At 33.7% G+C, this 19,257-nt stretch overlaps 1 protein-coding gene across 4 annotated transcripts in view; it reads left to right on the top strand.

Annotated features, from left to right (window-relative positions):
* The window catches only part of Neto (Neuropilin and tolloid-like), an 803,231-nt gene that overhangs the window by 732,052 nt on the left and 51,922 nt on the right, over window positions 1-19,257 (top strand). For all 4 annotated transcript variants that reach the window (XM_074171245.1, XM_074171247.1, XM_074171244.1 and 1 more), the window contains one exon: window positions 8,544-8,671. In XM_074171245.1, the coding sequence (XP_074027346.1) occupies window positions 8,544-8,671 (128 nt within the window). The remainder of the gene's footprint in view (window positions 1-8,543; window positions 8,672-19,257) is intronic.

The raw sequence follows: 19,257 nt of genomic DNA, 5'->3' as shown, positions 1-19,257 counted from the left end.
TAACAAGTGAATTATTGAAGTAACAAATTGAGAACAGAACAACAACACACAATTAGTATCAATTCAATTTCGAAAATTCACAAACTGACAGCGTCATATCACCTACTAGACCTACTAGATAGATTAGTTTCGTATTTTCGCATTTATGACGATGTATCTCTGTAGTTGTTCCTAAAATAATTTTTTGCTGCGAACTGGTTTATTTTGGGCAAAATACCCATGAGACATTTTTTGTTTAGAATAAAACAGGCTATCGGAAATAAATTTTTAATTGTAAACAAATAATAGGACAAAAAGTTACATTGGAAATAAATTTTAGGGGTTGCGTTTTCCACCCCTTACAACCATGGGATAAACCAAATAAATTACTGGCTAAGTGGCTTTTTGGTAGTCATGTTAATTTCAATATTGTAACTTTTGCTTGTGAAAAAAATTGTTATACAAATTTTATGTACCCCCTTTAAGGGGCTGTATCTTAACAAGGGATGCTACAATGAAATTTATTTATATGAAAGATCCTATCTTTTTTTCGATGAGGAATCACCTCCCTGAAATATTTTACACCTATTCAGTTGCACCCTGTATATTATAGATACATATCACATGCATAGTTATTTTTATGATTTGCAGTTATCTAATAATCATTGAAAAAAGTGAAGAGTCATGTTAGATTTCAACTCTCCCAGCAGTATCTATCAGTTGATATCGAAATAATGCTGTGTGGTTCTCTAGTACTATCGCATTGCAACCACTGCCATGCAGTGTAAAGCCCTTAAATTGCTCATAAATACGTCGTATCTGGAAAATACAATCATCATTGTGTTTGACTTATCTATTGCGCACAGGGGTGCCTGTGCGAAAGTAGTGATTCACATAGGATTTGAAAATAACGTTTTCGTGAAGTTCATTCCACTCAAGGGCAGTTCTCCAAATGAAAGAGTTCCTGAACAATGAAATTTAAGGTGTACTGAGTTGAACCTCAAAACGATGAGCAGCCACAGTCCATCGCGTATTTCTGATATGTAACGCTTTAGGTGGAATAAAATATGTCATGTCACTTGAACACTTCCCGTGGAAGTATCTATAGAAGATAGACAAATCTCCAACCTTTCTTCGATGTTCCAGATCATTAAGGTTGCAAGTGATGTTCATGTTTCCAATCGGGCGGATGGCTCTATAGCATGGAATATAGATGGAATATAGCAGTCTCAGGGTATGCTCAGGGGCAGAGCATACATGAGAACAATATTTCAAAGAAAGTTTGATCTGTACTTTATAAAGCATCGAAAGTTGCTAATGTTTGTGAAGTTTTCTGATCTGAAAGAGTGTTCCAAATTATTGAAGAGCAGTCTTTGCAATTCCAGCGATATGATTGTACATATTGGTGTCCATTTTAACCTCCAACAAACTTATCAAAGCAGAAAGTGGAATTATCTGATCTGACATTATTATATCCGGTTCAGAGATATTTATCTTTCTGGAGAAAACCGATGCCAGGGTTTTTGTGGCATTGAATTGAACCTGATTACTTTCACCTCAATTCGAAATTACTTCTAGATCCTCATTGAGATATGCAACCTCCTGCTGCCGGTGAAGATGTGCATCCGCAGCCAATGTCCTGGAATCCAAATGAAATGACAAGATAAGTGTGCTGTCGTCAGCAAAGCAATATATTGGATTCTTGGTTTTTTCCAATAAGTCGTTGATATATATGACACATGATGAAAAGAGGGTCGGAAACAATATAGGTTTCTAGGTATTCTAGCTATATTCATCGCCGGCCACTTGTAGGGAACGTTTTTTCAGGAAGCTAAAGAGCCATTCACAAAAATTATCCGACAAGCCATAGCATCGAAGTTTCGCCACCAAACCCCCATGCACACACGGCCAAAGGCCTAAGAAATATGAAAGACAACAGCTCTTGACTCTTCACAGTTCACTATGTACAACAGACGACATCATATGGCTTTCATGTTCTATAATATGTTCACGTCGGGTACACCCTCCCTATTCACATTCAAAGACCAACAATTTTTACAATCCCAAAACATTTCAGACAAATATACCGCCGTTCTTTTTTCATCAATGTCTCATCATGCATGCGAATTATTGGATATTATTATCTAATAATTTGCTAGTTCAATTTTGAATTTACCCAGAACAGTCAGCCACAAATTCGAAGAGTATCTGCTGAACATTCAGTTAATTTAACTTAGCACATAGCGAAAAATTTCAGATGATTGTGAAATAATCAGTGGAGTTATATTTTGAGGTGGTTCTCTTTAACCTTTTTTCTCCCAAGTAAAAAATCAAAACTCTTGTGTTCCTATTATTGTTCCAAATGAGCTGTTGAATGTTAATTTTACACATTTATTTATTTACTTATTTATTTCACTAAGGCATCCTTGTAATGAGGCTGACAGCCTCATTACAAGGATGACCTATAAGAAATATACATGTATATACAAGCACTTGAAATGTTATGTTATATAAAACAATATAATATAATATGGGAATGTATTAATATCTAACAACGAGCAGTACTTGTTACATCTCACAACAAGAAAAATAAAATAAGAAATCACAGAACAAAATAGTTGCTAAACTGATAAATTCTCAATATGTCTACGGACTAAAGATCTAAATTTTGTGATAGACATATTCCAATTAATATTTTGCAAGAAATTTATGTCGTTTGCCAGACGTAGCATGATTAAGAGGGGGGATGTGGAAGTAACAGTCACGAAGGGAGTCTTGAACTTAAGCAAAGTTCGCGTAGGTCTGGGAGGTACATTAATTGGTAATAGTGACCATAATTCTACGGAATTTATATTGTTATTAATAATTTTATATATAAAAATTAGTGCAGAGATTTTTCGCCTAGAGTCTAAGGAGGGTATATCAAATTGAGTTCTCAATTGTGATGTTCTAATGCTGTTGTAATCCGGTTTACTACTATATTTCCTATAATATAGGTACCTTAGAAATTTGTTCTGTATTTTATCCAGTTCCTGTAAGGTTGTTTGGTATTCTCCATTCCAAATTATATTACCGTATTCGAGTTTAGATCTCACTAGCGTGAAATAGAGTACTTCTATGGAATCTATGTTACTAAAAAGAGAAGTCTGTTTCAAAATGAATCCTAAAGCTCGATTTGCGGTATTTCATATATATTCAACATGTTTCTTAAATGAAATCCCACGATTCCATTTATTCAATTTTTTTTTAAATCAAGTAATAATAGTGAGTAGTTCATTTGAAATTTCACCATTTCCATCAATTAAATTTTATCTTCTATTCGCAAATACTAGTATGTTTCATTTCACTCTTTGTGGTTTCAATTCAGCATCACCTCAATTTCAGCTCCATTGAATACTCTCTGCAAAGTTTGATAATGTTGACAAACTTCCAACTCAGAGAAATTTGAGTTAATGGATCCCTCAAATTTCCTTTGATAGTTTTCGTTGAACTGAGTGTTTCACCGTTGAGAGTATGGTGCTGGTGCAAATCGCAAGGATCATTCATAATAGCTCATAACGGGTACGTTCATTACGGGTGAAGTTCAAAGTTTCCAGTCATATTGAGTGTAGTGAGATACAAAATTCAAAATAAAAATTGGTGAGCTTATCCATTGCAAAAAAATGCTGCTCCAACTCCTTCTGAAGTTATTGACCCATCAGTATATATTATGTACTATTCTCATATGTGTTTATGATTTCATAGAATATTTGGAGAAATTGAATTCAATTCGTATTTTCCTTCGTGAATCTATTACATTCGAAATGAAATTTTGGCGTTGCTAGCGTCCAAGATGGTTTTTCTCCGAAGGAAGTAACTCAATATTCAAATTTCTAAATCATCTTTTACTCGTTCACCTACTGATTTGTTTGCTGGTGCTTCATTATAAATGATCGAGATATTGGTACCAACTTTTTGGGACCAATAAAAGTTTTCTTCTCATATGGGTTAATAAGCTAATGCCAGACAGAAGATTGCTCAATTTGGGCTAGTACGGAATGCTCCTATTGCTAGTCGAAGTCCTTCTTTATGGATCTTTTCAAGTTGGTACAATCGACTTTTACACGCTGACCCATATATAATGCTTTCGTATTCTAATTTTGCCTGTATAAAAGATTTACACGTTGCAGGAATAAGTTTTCGATCGGCACCCCAATTTATATCAGAGATACATCTAATGATATTAAGGGCTTTGTTACATCTGGTGGTCAGGTATTTTATGTGAGGTTTCAAGTATAGCTTTTTATCAAAAATTACTCCCAGTATTTTCATGGTGTTCTTGACTTCTATACGGGTTCCATTCATATATAATTCTGGATCTTTATCTCTCATTCTTAAACGGCAGAAGTCGATGCAATGTGTTTTTGTTGGTGAAAATCAAAAGATATTGGAGGTTGCTCTTGTTCTAAGTTGATAGGGTTGTTTGTATTCTCCCTTCAACTTCTCGCATCTCCCTACCAGAAAAATAAAAAGGGAGATCATCCACGTAAATCAAATCGAATCAAAATATGCTTTATTGTCCAAGAATAAATCTTATTGACAAAGCGTGTTATACAGAATGGATAGTAAATATAAACATAAAACTCAAATATATAAGTAATATACAAACATAAATATATATATATAAATCAAAATGTAAATATAAATACATGAATATAAAAATAAATACAATCATAAACATAAAAATATAAATATAATCATAGTCATAGTCATATGAAGTCGGGGTGAAATATACTTTAATATCGAAGATAATATCTTATAAATAGAGTATCAAAACTAAGACTAACTAACAATTACCAATCAGTAGGTATGATGGTATGTTAATAAAAATAAGTACGAACACATAAAACATATATATGTACATAAATTTTCAGAATGATAAAAGCAAAGATGATCCAAGTTTCGGTAAAAATCATAAGCGACAACATTACAACTTCAAGGCTTTTCAAGACTAAGCCGGATTGTCAACATAATACTCCTGTATACTGTAGAATGCATTTCTCACAAGTTCATTTTAACGGTCTTTCGAAATAATGGAGGGTTTGTAATATTTTTAAAGAGACTAGGTAAATGGTTATATAACTTTTTACTTTCAAATATAATGGAATTTTCAGTTAAAGACGTTGTAGGTATAGGCAGATAAATATTATCATTTTGTCTTGTATCATACACTGTTTCTTTAGATATTTTCGACTTATGCATTATGCAGACCGTTTCTAAGATGAATATGGAGTATGCACTTGATAATCCATGTTTCAGAAAGAGTGGTTTGCAGTGGTCCCTAGGTTTACTTTTGGAAATGTATCGAATTGCTCTTTTCTGAGACACCAAAATTGAATTCATCAACTGGTTCTTTCCAAATCCCCAAAAGGCACCATATCGCAGGTGAGATTCAATAAGGGAGAAGTAGGCCATTATACCAGCATCAAAGCCCAGTTCATTAGTTATCACTCTAATAGCATAACAACCTGAGGCTAGTTTTATATTTAGATTCCTTATATGTTCCTCAAATTTCAATTTATCATGTAAGTAGATTCCTAAGAATTTGGTATGTGATTTGTTGATAACAATATTCCTGCCTAGATAAAGGTCATTATACATGAACTTAAATGTCAATATACTGGTTTTATCAATGTTGAAGCAAAGCAAGTTTGCATCGCACTATTGTTTAACCTTTTCTAAGTCCTTGGAAATGTTAGATTTCAGAAGTTCAACATTATTATCATGCCACAGTATTGTGGTATCATCCGCAAACATTGTAAATGATCCTCGAATGTCGAGTTTACTGAGATCATTCAGATAAACAAGGAAAAAAATTGGCCCAAGAACTGAACCCTGAGGAACACCACATTCAATATTGGAAGGATCAGAGGATTTATTATTGAAGTTAACAGTTTGAGTTCTGTTGGAGAGGTATGATTCAATCCATTTATTTGCAACCCCTCTGAACCCATAACATTTCAACTTTCGGAGCAGTATACTGTGATCCATACAATCAAAGGCTTTGGAGAAATCACAGAACACAGCTCCAACAGCTTCACCGCCATTCAGTCCAAGAGCATCATTGGTGCTCTTCTTATATTGGAAGCCAAACTGAGTATCCGACAATATATTGTGTTCAACTAAAACTAATTTCTCTATAATTTTGGAGATAGTTGACAGTAATGCAATAGGTCTAAAATTTGCTGGTTGGTTAAATTGTCCACCTTTGTAAAATGGGATGATGATTACTGTTTTAAGACATGCTGGAAATACTCCTGTTGTGAAGGATATATTGATCGCATCTACTAATACCTGTAGGGCCTCAAATGATGAATTTAGTAATATTTTGACAGATATTTCATCCATACCAGAAGTCTTTTTATTTTTAATATCCAATAGAGTTGTTAGTAGTTCTTCAATGTTAGTATTACATAACTTAAAATTATCTGATATGAATGTGTCCTTGAGGTAATGCAAAGGATCTACTGAGGGTATCATGCCTGAGCTTAGATTTTTACCTACCGTGCAATAGAATTCATTTAGAGTGTTGGGATCTATATTCATATGGGTGGGGAGCTTTGAATTCTTCCCTCTCAGATTATTAATTATGAGCCAATTTTCCTTCATTTTTTTTTGCATTGTCTATCCTATTTTTATAGTATTTCTCTTTTGCAGCCTTAATCACAAGTGTGTAGATACCTTTTTATTTGTTGATATAATTCAATATGAGTTCACTGTTTGTGTGTTTTTTAATCAATTTCAGTGATCTGAAGTTTGCAGCTGATGTTTTTATTCCTAGAGATATCCATGATTTTTTTCTTATTTCCCTTAATGTCATGAGGGGAAAACTGTTTTTGAAAAGTAGAGTTAGGGTTTCTAGAAGAGTATTAATGGGTTCAGAGAAATACAAACATTCTCTCCAATTTATTGATGAGGCAAATTCTCTGAATTTTGCAAAATTTTTTTTACTAAAGATCCTGCCAAATCTTTTCCTCTTTTTAACTTTATCTCCATTTATGAGAAAGGTAGTGAAAATTGCCTCGTGATCGGAAAGGCCTGCAGGAATCTGATACATGCATTGCCATATTAAGTGTAGTTAATGAATTCTTTAGAATTTGGGTTGCGAGAGACTCATCATCAAAGTAATTTATATTAAAATCTCCAGCCACAATTATTTTTGATTTAAAAGATAATTCTGTAAGAATGACTTCGAAGTTTTCAAAGAAAATGTCGATATCTGAGTTAGGAGCTCTGTAAATACAAAGAATATATAGATTATCATGCCTATTATACACTAATGAAAACTCGAAGATGCGTTCGATAAGGATATAGTCAAATTTATTTATATTTTCAACATTGAAGGTATCAGAGAAATCATTTCTAATAAAAAATAAGGTTTCACCATTATTTAACAATTTTTTTACAGTATTTAGAAGCTATTGTATAGTCCGGAAGATAACAAGGTTCATCAACTTTGAGCCAGAGCTCTGTCAACAAATTGAATTCAGGTAGTACAAAAGATCATCACTTTTAAGTCGTAAGGATTGTATATTCAAATACAGAATGGCTATTTTTTTATTATTATGTATAGCAGGTATCATCCTCGTATTTGAGGAGGCTGCTGTGGGTCTAAAAAAGCATTATCTGAATGTAAAGTTTCTAGTGAGGAATTCTGATTGGTTTCGGAATATGAACCATTCACAGGATTGATAGTTGTCAGGACAATATTCCTATTCTTCTGACTGAGATGTGATTTAACACAATTAATTATTTCAAATTTGGATCCTTTTCTCAGGCTCTTCCCAATACAGTCATCAGTAGATTCCAATAGGGTGTTAATCGTAATGTAACACCCGAAGTGGACCCTTGTGGGATACCATTTTGTAGAGTTTCCCTCTTTGAAAAAGGGTATATCGTTAATGCTTATTGTGAAATTTAAATTTTTGAGGAAATTGCTTAGGAGTATTGGTAGTTTTCCTTTCAATCCCCATTCATGTAGTATTTTTAGAATGTGATATCTCCAAGTGAGGTCAAAAGCTTTCTCAATATCGAAAGAAACTGCTATAAAGTGATTAGGGCACAAAAAACTCTCTCTTATTGTAGTATCCAAAAGGACAAGTTGGTCTGTTGTCGATTTACATAATATGAATCCCATTTGGTGATTTGAAAGGCAGTTGTTGGTTTCTAAAAACCAGGTTAACCTATAGTTTATCATTTTTTCGGAAAGTTTGCTCAGCCAGCTTGTTAGTGATATTGGGCCGTAACTAGTCGGGGATAGAAATTATCAGAGATGTGTGCGAGGATTCCGGATAACTACCTTCTGACCAGATGTTATAGAAAAGATATAAAATTTGTTGTTTCCATTGTAAGGGTAGGTTCTTTATCATATCATAATGAATTTGGTCAAGTCCAGGTGATGAACTCTTCGTTTCCTTCAAGTTCGGGTAGTGTGAACACTCCATCATAGGCACTCTCTGTATCTGGCATGTATTGTTTGATGATGACTTGATTATCGAATAGCAATAGTTTTCGATTTGTTTCAGATAAAAATCAAAAGTGTGCTGAGGATGAATATTATTGTGAAGATGCAACCTGCATTCACGAGAGTTTGAAGTGCAATGGAAACTTCAACTGTAGATATAGGTGGGATGAAGAAGATGATGATTGTCAGGTGAGTATAATAATATCAGTATAGAATTGCATATTTGAGAGAAAATACTAACTCGATGGAATAGTATGAATGTTTGAGCAACTCTTTTTTTTTTCATGTTTGCTGTTTCAATGGTGATAAATCATCTCATCATTATTTTCTCTGAAAAACGATTGTTTCTGGGGAACAGACAAGGAATTCATATACCTTATCCCAAAAACCTCAAAATCTTTTAAAATTCATTGAACTCTGCCTTATGCATCACCTCATATGATAAATACTGCAAAAAGAATTAACGCAACCTTCATTTTGATTTGTTTTAAAGTGGCTAACAATGTTTCATGATGTTTGAACTTCCATTGTCTAAAATGGTTTCAACAGAATTGAAATCTAGAAAAGACCAAGTGAAATGAAAATGAATGGAATGTTGAAATAATTGGAAATATCAAAAATAACCGGGCCGAAATATTCGAAGTTAATCAAATAGGCAAGTGAATGTTATTTACGTACTGTCATCGATGACATGAGTGGATTCAACTTATTCCGTTACAAAAAGTCATAATTTCATGAAAGTGCTTTTTCTTACAATGTCTACCGGTGAGGATAACAGTGTTCCAGTCAAGCTGATCAAAAGTGTTCATGTGCCCAACTCAATCCTATCGCTAGTTTTCAAGATACAGGGTGTCAGAGTTGGTAAGTGGGCATTTCTTTAGAGTAATATTGCTTTCAGGAAAACATCCGAAATGAAAATGTTTTGCACAACGAATATTGCTTGCACATGAAGCAGTACTCCTGAACTGGTTTTTGATGAAAAATATTGTTCTATACAGAGTGAGTGGAGCATTATACAAATTGAAATTCTCAATCAACCCTATGACCAAACCAAGTAACACACTGATATGCTTATCGTTCATTAATCTTAAAATTGATCATTTCAACAGTTTGTACAGAGTGAGACAAGAAGTACCTAAGAGTTTTTTTGGTAACACTTTGTATATTTTTTTATACTATGAGCTTTAGGGAACCTCAACCACGAACCATTCAACGCACTTCTTGAACGAAATTGATTTACAGTATGACACAAACAACTAGGTGATAACAAAAATTGCGAAAAGGAGATTTTTTATAACTCATCGTGTAATTGATTCTCTGAATTTTTGATATGATGAAGTTCAAGTCAAGCTGGTCAATAGTTTTCAAGGGCCCAACTTTGACAAATGGACATTTTTTTTCTCTACAAGGTGTTGAAGCTGTAATAACTGCCATTGCGATAATTAACAAAAAATATGATTTTATTCATAAAGATCGGAGTTGGTCACTCGGTTTTTCGGTTTCAATACTTTTTCAACAGAGTAAGCGTTGAATTTAAGTTATGATTGTTGAACCTTGACGAAATTATTATGTTTCTTTCGGTAGACATAACAAACGTATCCTGTTGATAAGTAATAATACTGGGAACGTGAAAAATGCAAGCTAAGAGTTTGCATTTCAGCTCCATAGACAGGAAGTTCGGCCATATCTGAATAGGTGGGTCCGAAAATTTATTTGAAATAAAAACTGGCCAATGACTTCAATGAAAAGAAGATTTGTCTTGAGTAGGAAGGGTTATGGAAAAATTCGGGAATATTAAACAAAGATCAGACCAATTAGGAGACGGTACAAGGGAGGAGTATTGGGAACAATCTTTCGGACTTGAGGAGACTAGGGAGTCGGTTAATGGGCACGGTGGCGATCGGTCAGTTGGGGGAGTTGCGGAAGAGAGCTGCGTGAAGTGGGTCGTGAAAGCGAATTTCTTTAGAGAAGTTACGAAAATCAATTGAAAAGTCAGTTGCGAAAAGATTCCTTTGCGATCGATAGTTGATTTGGGAGAGTCGTGAAAGGGAGTTGCGAAAGTCAGTTGCGGAAGAGGGTCGCGATAAAAAGGGACTGTCCAAAAAAGGATTTTTTTTTAGATAGTGGAATTCTGGTAAATATGGTAGTGAGTTAATTGTGTTGTTGCGTTTGGTGGCCCTTACAACGGTTGTGTATTTTACACGGATACCGGACCAGAGAGGGAGATCAGAACCCAGCATAGTATCGTGAGTCGATTTGGATTTTTTCACTAACCCCCATGTCGGTATAAAGAGAGAGAGGATGACATTTATATTTTGTAATAATTGCCATTTTAATTTTGAAATAATCGTCTTATTGTTGTTGCGTTTCGGGGACGATATAAGAAGGACAATAAATTACACTACACCCCTTTCATATGTGTAATAGCGATTAGTATGCACGGGTTTGAAGCCAGGCAATTTCAAATAATAACTTCAGAATTTCCAATATTCAAATAATGCCGAAAACTAGACACCATCATTGAACCGACTGACCCTTCAATCATTACCAATTGAAAAAAAATTGTATCAGAGAGAAGTTTTTTCAAAGGTTTTTGAAAAACGTGATATATTTCAATGATTTATACAGTTATTTGAATTGATAAAAACATTTCGAAGAATATTTCACAAAAAATGAAAATACTAAAATTACATACATTCATAATAGAATTTCAATTCCAAAGAAAATGTCACCAAGAATATTTGAAAGAAAAATGAAATGGGGAAACACTGAAAATACGAAAAAAATGAAAACAACAATGAGCAAAGTAGAACTGAAGCAGGGAGATCAATTGTTGGATCCATACTGTTCAAATATGACAAAAAAACTAGATATCACTGAGCTCCGGTAAGTTGTATCGATCAACTTGCTGACGTCTATTAGCGGCATCAGATATAACATCTATGAGTCTTGTAGAGGGGTAGCGGATATTTAGCTCATATCGAGCATATCCCATGATTGTCTAATCAACAAGTTCAAAAACATGATAAATAGAGATAAAAGTCCTAAAAATATGAGCGATAGCTCATTCGATTCAGAATCACCTCTAGAAAAATGTTTTTGAACGATTTTGGTGCAGGTAAAAAATTGCAGTTGTTATTAACAAAATAAGATTGAAAAAAAATGGTATTTAGTTTTTTGTTAATAACTCAAAAAAAAAATTAATATTTAAGCAATTTTGAAAAAAGCTCGTTAAAGAGGAGGAAATTTTCGATAAAAAAGTCACGACTTTTTTTATTCATTATAATACTTTTTTATGGCACTTTTCTATATATAACTGTTTCTACAAATTTTTTTCTGCTTCAAAAAATAATAAAACGTTGGTTAATATATTTTTATAACAAATTGTTGAACATAAACAATTGAATAATAGATAAAATGATTTTTTTTTGACAAACTATTCAAAAGTGTAAATTATGATTTTTAAAAGCGAAATTATTCCTTAACTAATTATGTAAACAATCGAAATATAAAAAAATCTATTTTGAACAATTAAAAATTGAAATTAAGAAGAAAAAATTCAAATCATAATAGACTACAGAAGCGCAAAAGATTTTTTTTTAAATATTGAATTTCGCTATTTGTTCAAAAGAATTTAATAGACAAATTACGTAAAAAATTCATATCCTATGTTAATATCTGCCATTGTTTAATGTAAAAACAGACATAGATGAATATCAATTGTGAAAAAAAATATCAACAATTTTTAGATATTTAATTTCGCAAAAGTTATAAAAATATTAAATTAACAAATTAATACAGTTTTATGAACTTTCATCGGAGAATCGTATGGAGTATATATATATATATATATATATATATATATATATATATATATATATATATATATATATCAAAAGGGCTCCACGAAGTTTAAAATTTATAGGCCAATTATTTATACCTTTTATCCCATTATTTATGCCAACGGAGATTGAGAAAAAAATTGTTAGTTAACAATGGAATAACTTTTTGAAAAATACTGATAAAACTTTTTTTCTACGGGACTCGATTCATTCAAATGTTAAGAAGATACTAGATTTTTTTCAAATTTTCAAAATGACATTTTATGCTATAAAAAACTATTTCTTTTGGTAAACTCTCCTTAGCGGCAGCGCGCGCATGCCGTAACAGCCGCGCGGAATCCTATTTTCAACGTCAAATTGAAATTATAAATAATAGAGATAGAGTTTTAGGAGTTGGGACTTTTTTATCGGAAATTTCCTCCTCTTTAACAAGCTTTTCTCAAAATTGCTTGGATAATAATATTTTTTGAGTTATTAACGAAAAAGTAAATACTATTTTTTTCAATCTCATTCTGTTACCTGCACAAAAATCCTTAAAAAACATTTTTCTAGAAGTGATTACGAACATTTTTCTAGAGGTGATTACGAATCGAATAGCTCATATTTTTAGGACCTTTATCTCTATTTTTCATGTTTTTGAACTTGTTGATTAGACTATGAACCACAAAACACTGATTATATGTGAGCATGCACTTAGAGTTTGAGCTCCAGACTTGCAAGTACAATAATACCCTTGAATTTTTTCATTGTCATCATCTTCATCATAATCTTATTCTCGTTTCATTGGTTTTCTCTATTATTACTATTCTATGAATATTTCCACGGACTTTGCTAATATTATTATTATTAATAATAATTCTCCCTCATAAACACTCATATAGCTTGATCGGGAAGAACGGGGCGACCTACTGTTTTTGGTGGCTTATTTACTTTTCAGCTGTAGGAAAACCCTCCGGTGGTCGATGTGTACTCCAAGCTCGCACTAGATGTTTGAACCGGCTGTCACTATGCCCAAGTTTCGAACTGCCTGCGCTCCATACCGCTAAGATACCTGCCAACCACATTTCCATAGTTTCATTGCGATAACAAGAAAAATACACTTTTCTCACCACATTTTTGGAAGTCTGGAGACCCATTCACCCACCCTTTGTCTTTTCTCTCTCTCTCACTTCTCTTTTTCCCTTGCTCTCGCTCATATTTCATTTGTTTTGAACTGAACAACCTAGCATTTGAACTCTATACTGAGATATTAGTTTCCTGAGATTTGAAATCTCCAAACATCAGAAATCAATAAGATTTTTTTGATTCACACGATGTTCCTTGGATATAAAGGAATTTTCCTTTTGTGTGGAGCTGGAAATGAATTAGGTAAAAATTATTCAATATAGATCAAAGAGTTTGAAACAGTAACCTCCAACACCTTGTAGAGAAAAAAGTATGCATTCTTCAAGGTTAAGCCCATGAACACTATTGATCAGTTTGATTTGAACTTCATCATATCAAAAATTCAGCAAATCAATTATAGGATGAATTATAAAAAAAATGTAAATCAATTTCGTTCAAGAAGTGTTTTGAATGTACAAAATGTTGTACAAAATGTTGAATCAATCAATTTTGAGAGATTTAAATGATAAGCATATCAGGGTGTTACTTGGTTTGGTGACATCTGCACTGCATAGGGTCGATTGAGAATTTCATTTTGAATAATGCTGCACCTGTATAAAACTTTTTTTTTCAGAAACTTGTCTGAAAGTATTGCTTTATATGCAAGCAATATTCGTCGCGCAAAACATTTTTATTTCGGATATTTTCCTGAAAGCAATATTACTCTAAAATGTCCAGTTACCAACTTTGACACCCTGTATCTCAAAAACTAGCAATAGAATTGAGTTGAGCACAGAAATATTATTGATCAGCTTGACTTGAACTACATCATATCAAAAATTCCTCAGGATCCATTTTCCATAAGGATGGTTCGGGGTTCTTTCACTTCAATCATTTATTATAATGTATAGGAATCCTTTAAAAGATATCTGATTCGATTCCACACGAATGTTTGAAATACAAACGGAATAAAAAGAAGTATTTTTCGTATAATTTAGCGTTCATTCGAAAGTATTTCTTTCGAAAGTATGTTTCTTTCGTGTAATTCAATGTTTATATGAAATTAACTTTTTCAAGAGCGTTTTTAAATCGATTACTTTCTTATTCCTCTTTTTGGAAAAATCACACACTTTTCATGTCAAAAATTATTCTTCCCTAAAAGTATACGCTTTCAGTTTGCCCACGCTAATGCTCCATAATGTTCAATAAAAAATTAACATTCAAAAACTCGTATCAAAGTTACATCCCAAGCAATAAACTTTTATACTCGTATATCATCTGGATCACTTTTTTCATTAATCAAATGATGAGATTTACTGGTGCATTAGAACACGTCATTTAGAATTGTTTATCATGCATCCGATGCATGTTTCCGGAGGATACCCTGTTCATAAAACGTTTTCGTTTTGTTCCGATTATAAATTTAGCATTGATTCCAGAGAGTATTATAAGTACCCTCTAGTGGTTTCACTGAAGTTCTGCCGTATATTTGAAGCCGCTATCGCTGATTTAATGATATTGACTATGTGCATAATTTTCAGAAACTTTCATGGGGCTTCCGAATAAGATTCATGATAGTTTTTGGTGAAACAGTTTTCTACTGAACATTAATGTTGCGATTACTTTATTTTAATCTGTTTTCGAGAATAGTAGCTCTGCTATGCAGTGTGATCCACTTGAAAGGGGGAAACCACCCTAGAATTTGTATCTTTTTCAAGATTTTGAAGAACTTTATCTTCAATTATCTATTTGTAAATAACTTTTCAATGCAAATCATGAAATTATAAAACAACAACAAAAGTTAATTGGCGCTCCAGGGCGACTTCGTTGATTCCAGTGGCGCATTTGCTTTTTCAGCTGCAGGAAAACCCGGAAAAACCTGCAGCACCACATCATCTGAAGATCGTGATCTGCCAATGTCCTCTCTTTCTTAAAAAAAATATGAAGTGTCTCCAGAGGCTCCAACAAATTCAAGATACTTCCTGAATATTTAGTGGCACGGCTATCGTCAAACTTAAACCAGTCCGTTTCGTCTTTGACTAATGCCTAATAATGACCAGATTCAACGCCAGAACCACAGTGAACAATGACTGCAAGAAGATTATTATAGTGGTCTGCTAAATTGAAGTGTTCATCTACTTCGAACCTTCGTAAGAGTTTGGTGCTTCCGTCAGAGATTGAGTCATGGTTGAAGATCATCAGTGTAATTATTAGATTGACTGGTGCCTCAGGTATACTTGTTTTCTTATAACAGTCAGTTAGTTTGGCGCATGTTTGGCAATACGGTCGATCATCACCTATTGAAATTTCCATTTTCAGATGATTTAGCAATTGCAAGGCTCGGAAAACTGTACTTTGGGACCAAATATCATTTTCTTTCTACAAAAATCAAGTCCTGCTGGGAATATTTTTATAGGTTGAAATACATAAAATCGTATTAACAACTTTCTTAGGAAAAAGTTAAAATCACCATTGGACTGGGCACTTTCTCAAATGGTGGTGGTACACCAAATTTCTCTATAAAATATTCAATATTAATAATTCTGTGGTCGAATCAACATTGTATCATGATAGAATGTTAACTGCACACCTCTTTTAAACCTTGGTGAGTTGGCCGTGTCGTGAAACATCCTGCGGATATGCAACAAAAGATCATTATTGGTGCTGTCAAGAATTGTATTGAAACAGTAACGTCAGATTATTTTCGATTGGTGAAAAATATTTTGGAAAGCGATAGAAATTAGTGATTTGTCATGGGAGAAGTAAGTATGCGAGATAAAATTGAACTTGTACGCCTTGTCGGAGATAATGCTCTTTTAGCAAAAATAGCTGCCAGAGAATTTCATAACGGATATCCTGATGAACTTCCAGTACGGTGAACCGTATAAATTCTGTTTTTAACGAAACAGGTTGTGTATCGAGGCATATGCTCAAAAACAGAAACAATCCACATCGTGAAAATAGAAATGAGGTGTGCGAATAGTGCAAAATTTTCGTAATGATCCTCATTCAAGCTTGCGAACAGCTAATTTGAACCTAAATATCCCTGGAAAAATATCAGGAAAATTCAAGTCAAAAGTTTTACACTTTCTAGAACTGGAAGATAAATAAAGGTTAGAATTCTGTTTGTAGGCTCAAGGAAAATATTTGAATGATATGAACTTCTTCAAAACAATTTTGTTTTGTGATGGAGCTACGTTCACTACATATGGAGTAGTCTCTGGTCTGCGGATAATCCTAATTGGTTCATAAACGCAAAAAGGCAAAATTCCGATGAAATAAGTAAATGTGTGGTTTGCTTCAGGTTTAGATGAGCTAAACACTCAACTGCTGAGCTATACAGGGTATAACTAAGTAAGCGTAAAACATTTGAGGAGGTGATTCCTCATCGGAAAAAAATAGGATCTTTCAAATGAAAAAAATTCATTTGAGCATCCCTTGTTGAAGGGGGTACATAAAATTTGTATAACAATTTTTTTCACAAGCACTGAAGAAGTTACAATATTGAAATCAACTTGACGTTTTGTACTACCAAATAGACACTTAGCCAGAAATTTATTTGGTGCACCCCATGGTTGTAAGGGGTGGAAAACGTAACCCCTAAAATTCATTTCGAATGTAACTTTCTGTCTTATTATTTGTTTACCATTTGAAAATTTGTTTCCGATAGCCTGTTTCATTCTAAATAAAAAATGTCACTTGGGATTTTTGCCCAAAATAAACCAGATCGCAGCAAAAAATTATTTTACGAACAACTACAGAGATACATCGTCATAACTGCGAAAATACGAAACTAATATATCTAATAGGTCGCTATAAGCGATAGTGACAATTAAATTGGTATGACGTTGTCAGATTGTGAATTTTCGAAATTGAATTAATACTAATTGCGTGTTGTTGTTCTGTACCTACTTAATTTGTTACTTTAATAATTCACTTGTTATTAAAATGGAATACACAAACGAGGAAATAGCTGATATGCATAAGTTAACGGTCTGTCGCAGGGACTTCTAGAAGATATGCTGAAATGTATCCTCAACGGCAGGATATTTGCTCGACTTCATCAACGATTACGTGAATATGGTTCATTCGACAAAGAACACAAGATTGTGGTCGCCATCGAGAAGTACGAACACCACAGCTTGAAAAAGCAGAACTTAATTTGATTGAAGAACAACCTACTACCAGTACTAGAAAGATTGCTTTCCAGCTAAATTTTGATCATATGACGGTATTTATAGGAACAACTCTTATACCCTTACCATCTGCCACGAGTACAGGCACTGTTACCGCGAGACTTTCCGAACCGTCTTGGATTTTGCAATTGGATGCTGGAAATGATTAGAAGAAATTGTGAATTTCTGAAGACGAAAGAATTCACAGACGAATGTGGTTTTTCTCGGGACAAGATTATTAATTTTCATCATTACCACACATGGGCTGATGAAAACCCTCACGCTATTGTCGAAACTAACCATCAATAACAGTTTTCTCTTAACGTGTGTCTCGGAGTTATTTCATTTTCTACCTCCTTGATTAAATGGTGAGGCATTCGTTCAATTTTTGAGAAAGGTGCATTCAGTATTACTGAAGGGAGTTCCTTTGGGCATCCGAAGGGATATGTTTTTTATGTATGATGGGGCCCGCCCACTTTAGTCAAGTGGCACGTCAGCATTTAACTGAAACATATGCAACTCAGTGGATAGGTCGAGGAAGACCACAGAACTGATCCGCTCGATCCCCGGATTTCAATCCTCTCGATTTCTCTATTTGGGTCCATTTACAGCATTTGGTTTATCGTACTTCTGTTCGCGATGTAGAGGACTCAAGAAACCGCATCATCGATGCGTGCAGGGTAATCAGAGAAACTCCAGGAATATTTGAGCGAATACGTGGCTCAATGCGCCGACGTCTAGACGCATGCGTAATGTCAGAAGGTAGACATATTGAACATTTACTATGATTTCTACATGTTGTATGTTTTGTTATTAATAAATTAGTTTCGTTCATTACCGTTCAATCGTTTAATGCAGGTACTAACTACAAAATAACAATAAATCCATTTCGCATTTATGACGATGTAGTTGTTCGTAAAATAATTTTTTGCTGCGAACTGGTTTATTTTGGGCAAACAACCCAGGAGAAATTTTTTGTTTAGAATGAAACAGGCTATCGAAAATAAATTTTCAAATGGTAAACAAATAATAAGACAAAAAGTTACATTGGAAATTAATTTTAGGGGTTGCGTTTTCCACCCCTTACAATCATGGGGTAAACCAAATAAATTACTGGCGAAGTGTCTTTTTGGTAGTACAAAACGTCAGGTTAATTTCAATATTGTAACTTTTTCAGTGCTTGTGAAAAAATTGTTATACAAATTTTATGTACCCCCTTTAAGGGATGCTCCAATGAACTTTCTTTATATGAAAAATCCTATCTTTTTTTTTGATGAGGAATCACCTCTTCGAATGTTTTACACTTATTCAGTTACACCCTGTATACATCACATCACCTCACGCCAAAGCTGAAAACTTCAAAGTTTCGATAAAATATACATAATAGAAATCAGTAAATCAACATCGCAAGAAATATTCGTTAGCGGATTATTGAAGTGAAAATGAATGTTCAGAATGAGAAGATTCTTTGAATTTTTCCACTGAAGTAACTGCTGCTTCAGGTTAAAATGGTCTGATAACATATAGGCTCTTCGAGCGTTATCCGGAGTTACCTGGTAGCGCAGTTCATTAAGCTCAGGCTGCCGAAGCTCTATACAGAAAGTTTCGAACTGCGTTCGGGATCGAGTGTATAGGATGAGTGGCACAAATGTCT

Source organism: Leptinotarsa decemlineata, unplaced genomic scaffold, assembly GCF_025532065.1.
Source record: "Leptinotarsa decemlineata unplaced genomic scaffold, Ldec_3_MD MMD2_tig00000010_RagTag_RagTag, whole genome shotgun sequence".
Taxonomy (NCBI): Eukaryota; Metazoa; Arthropoda; class Insecta; order Coleoptera; family Chrysomelidae; genus Leptinotarsa; species Leptinotarsa decemlineata.
The sequence above is the reverse complement of the archived record's forward strand: the minus strand, read 5'-3'. Positions and strand labels throughout refer to the sequence as shown.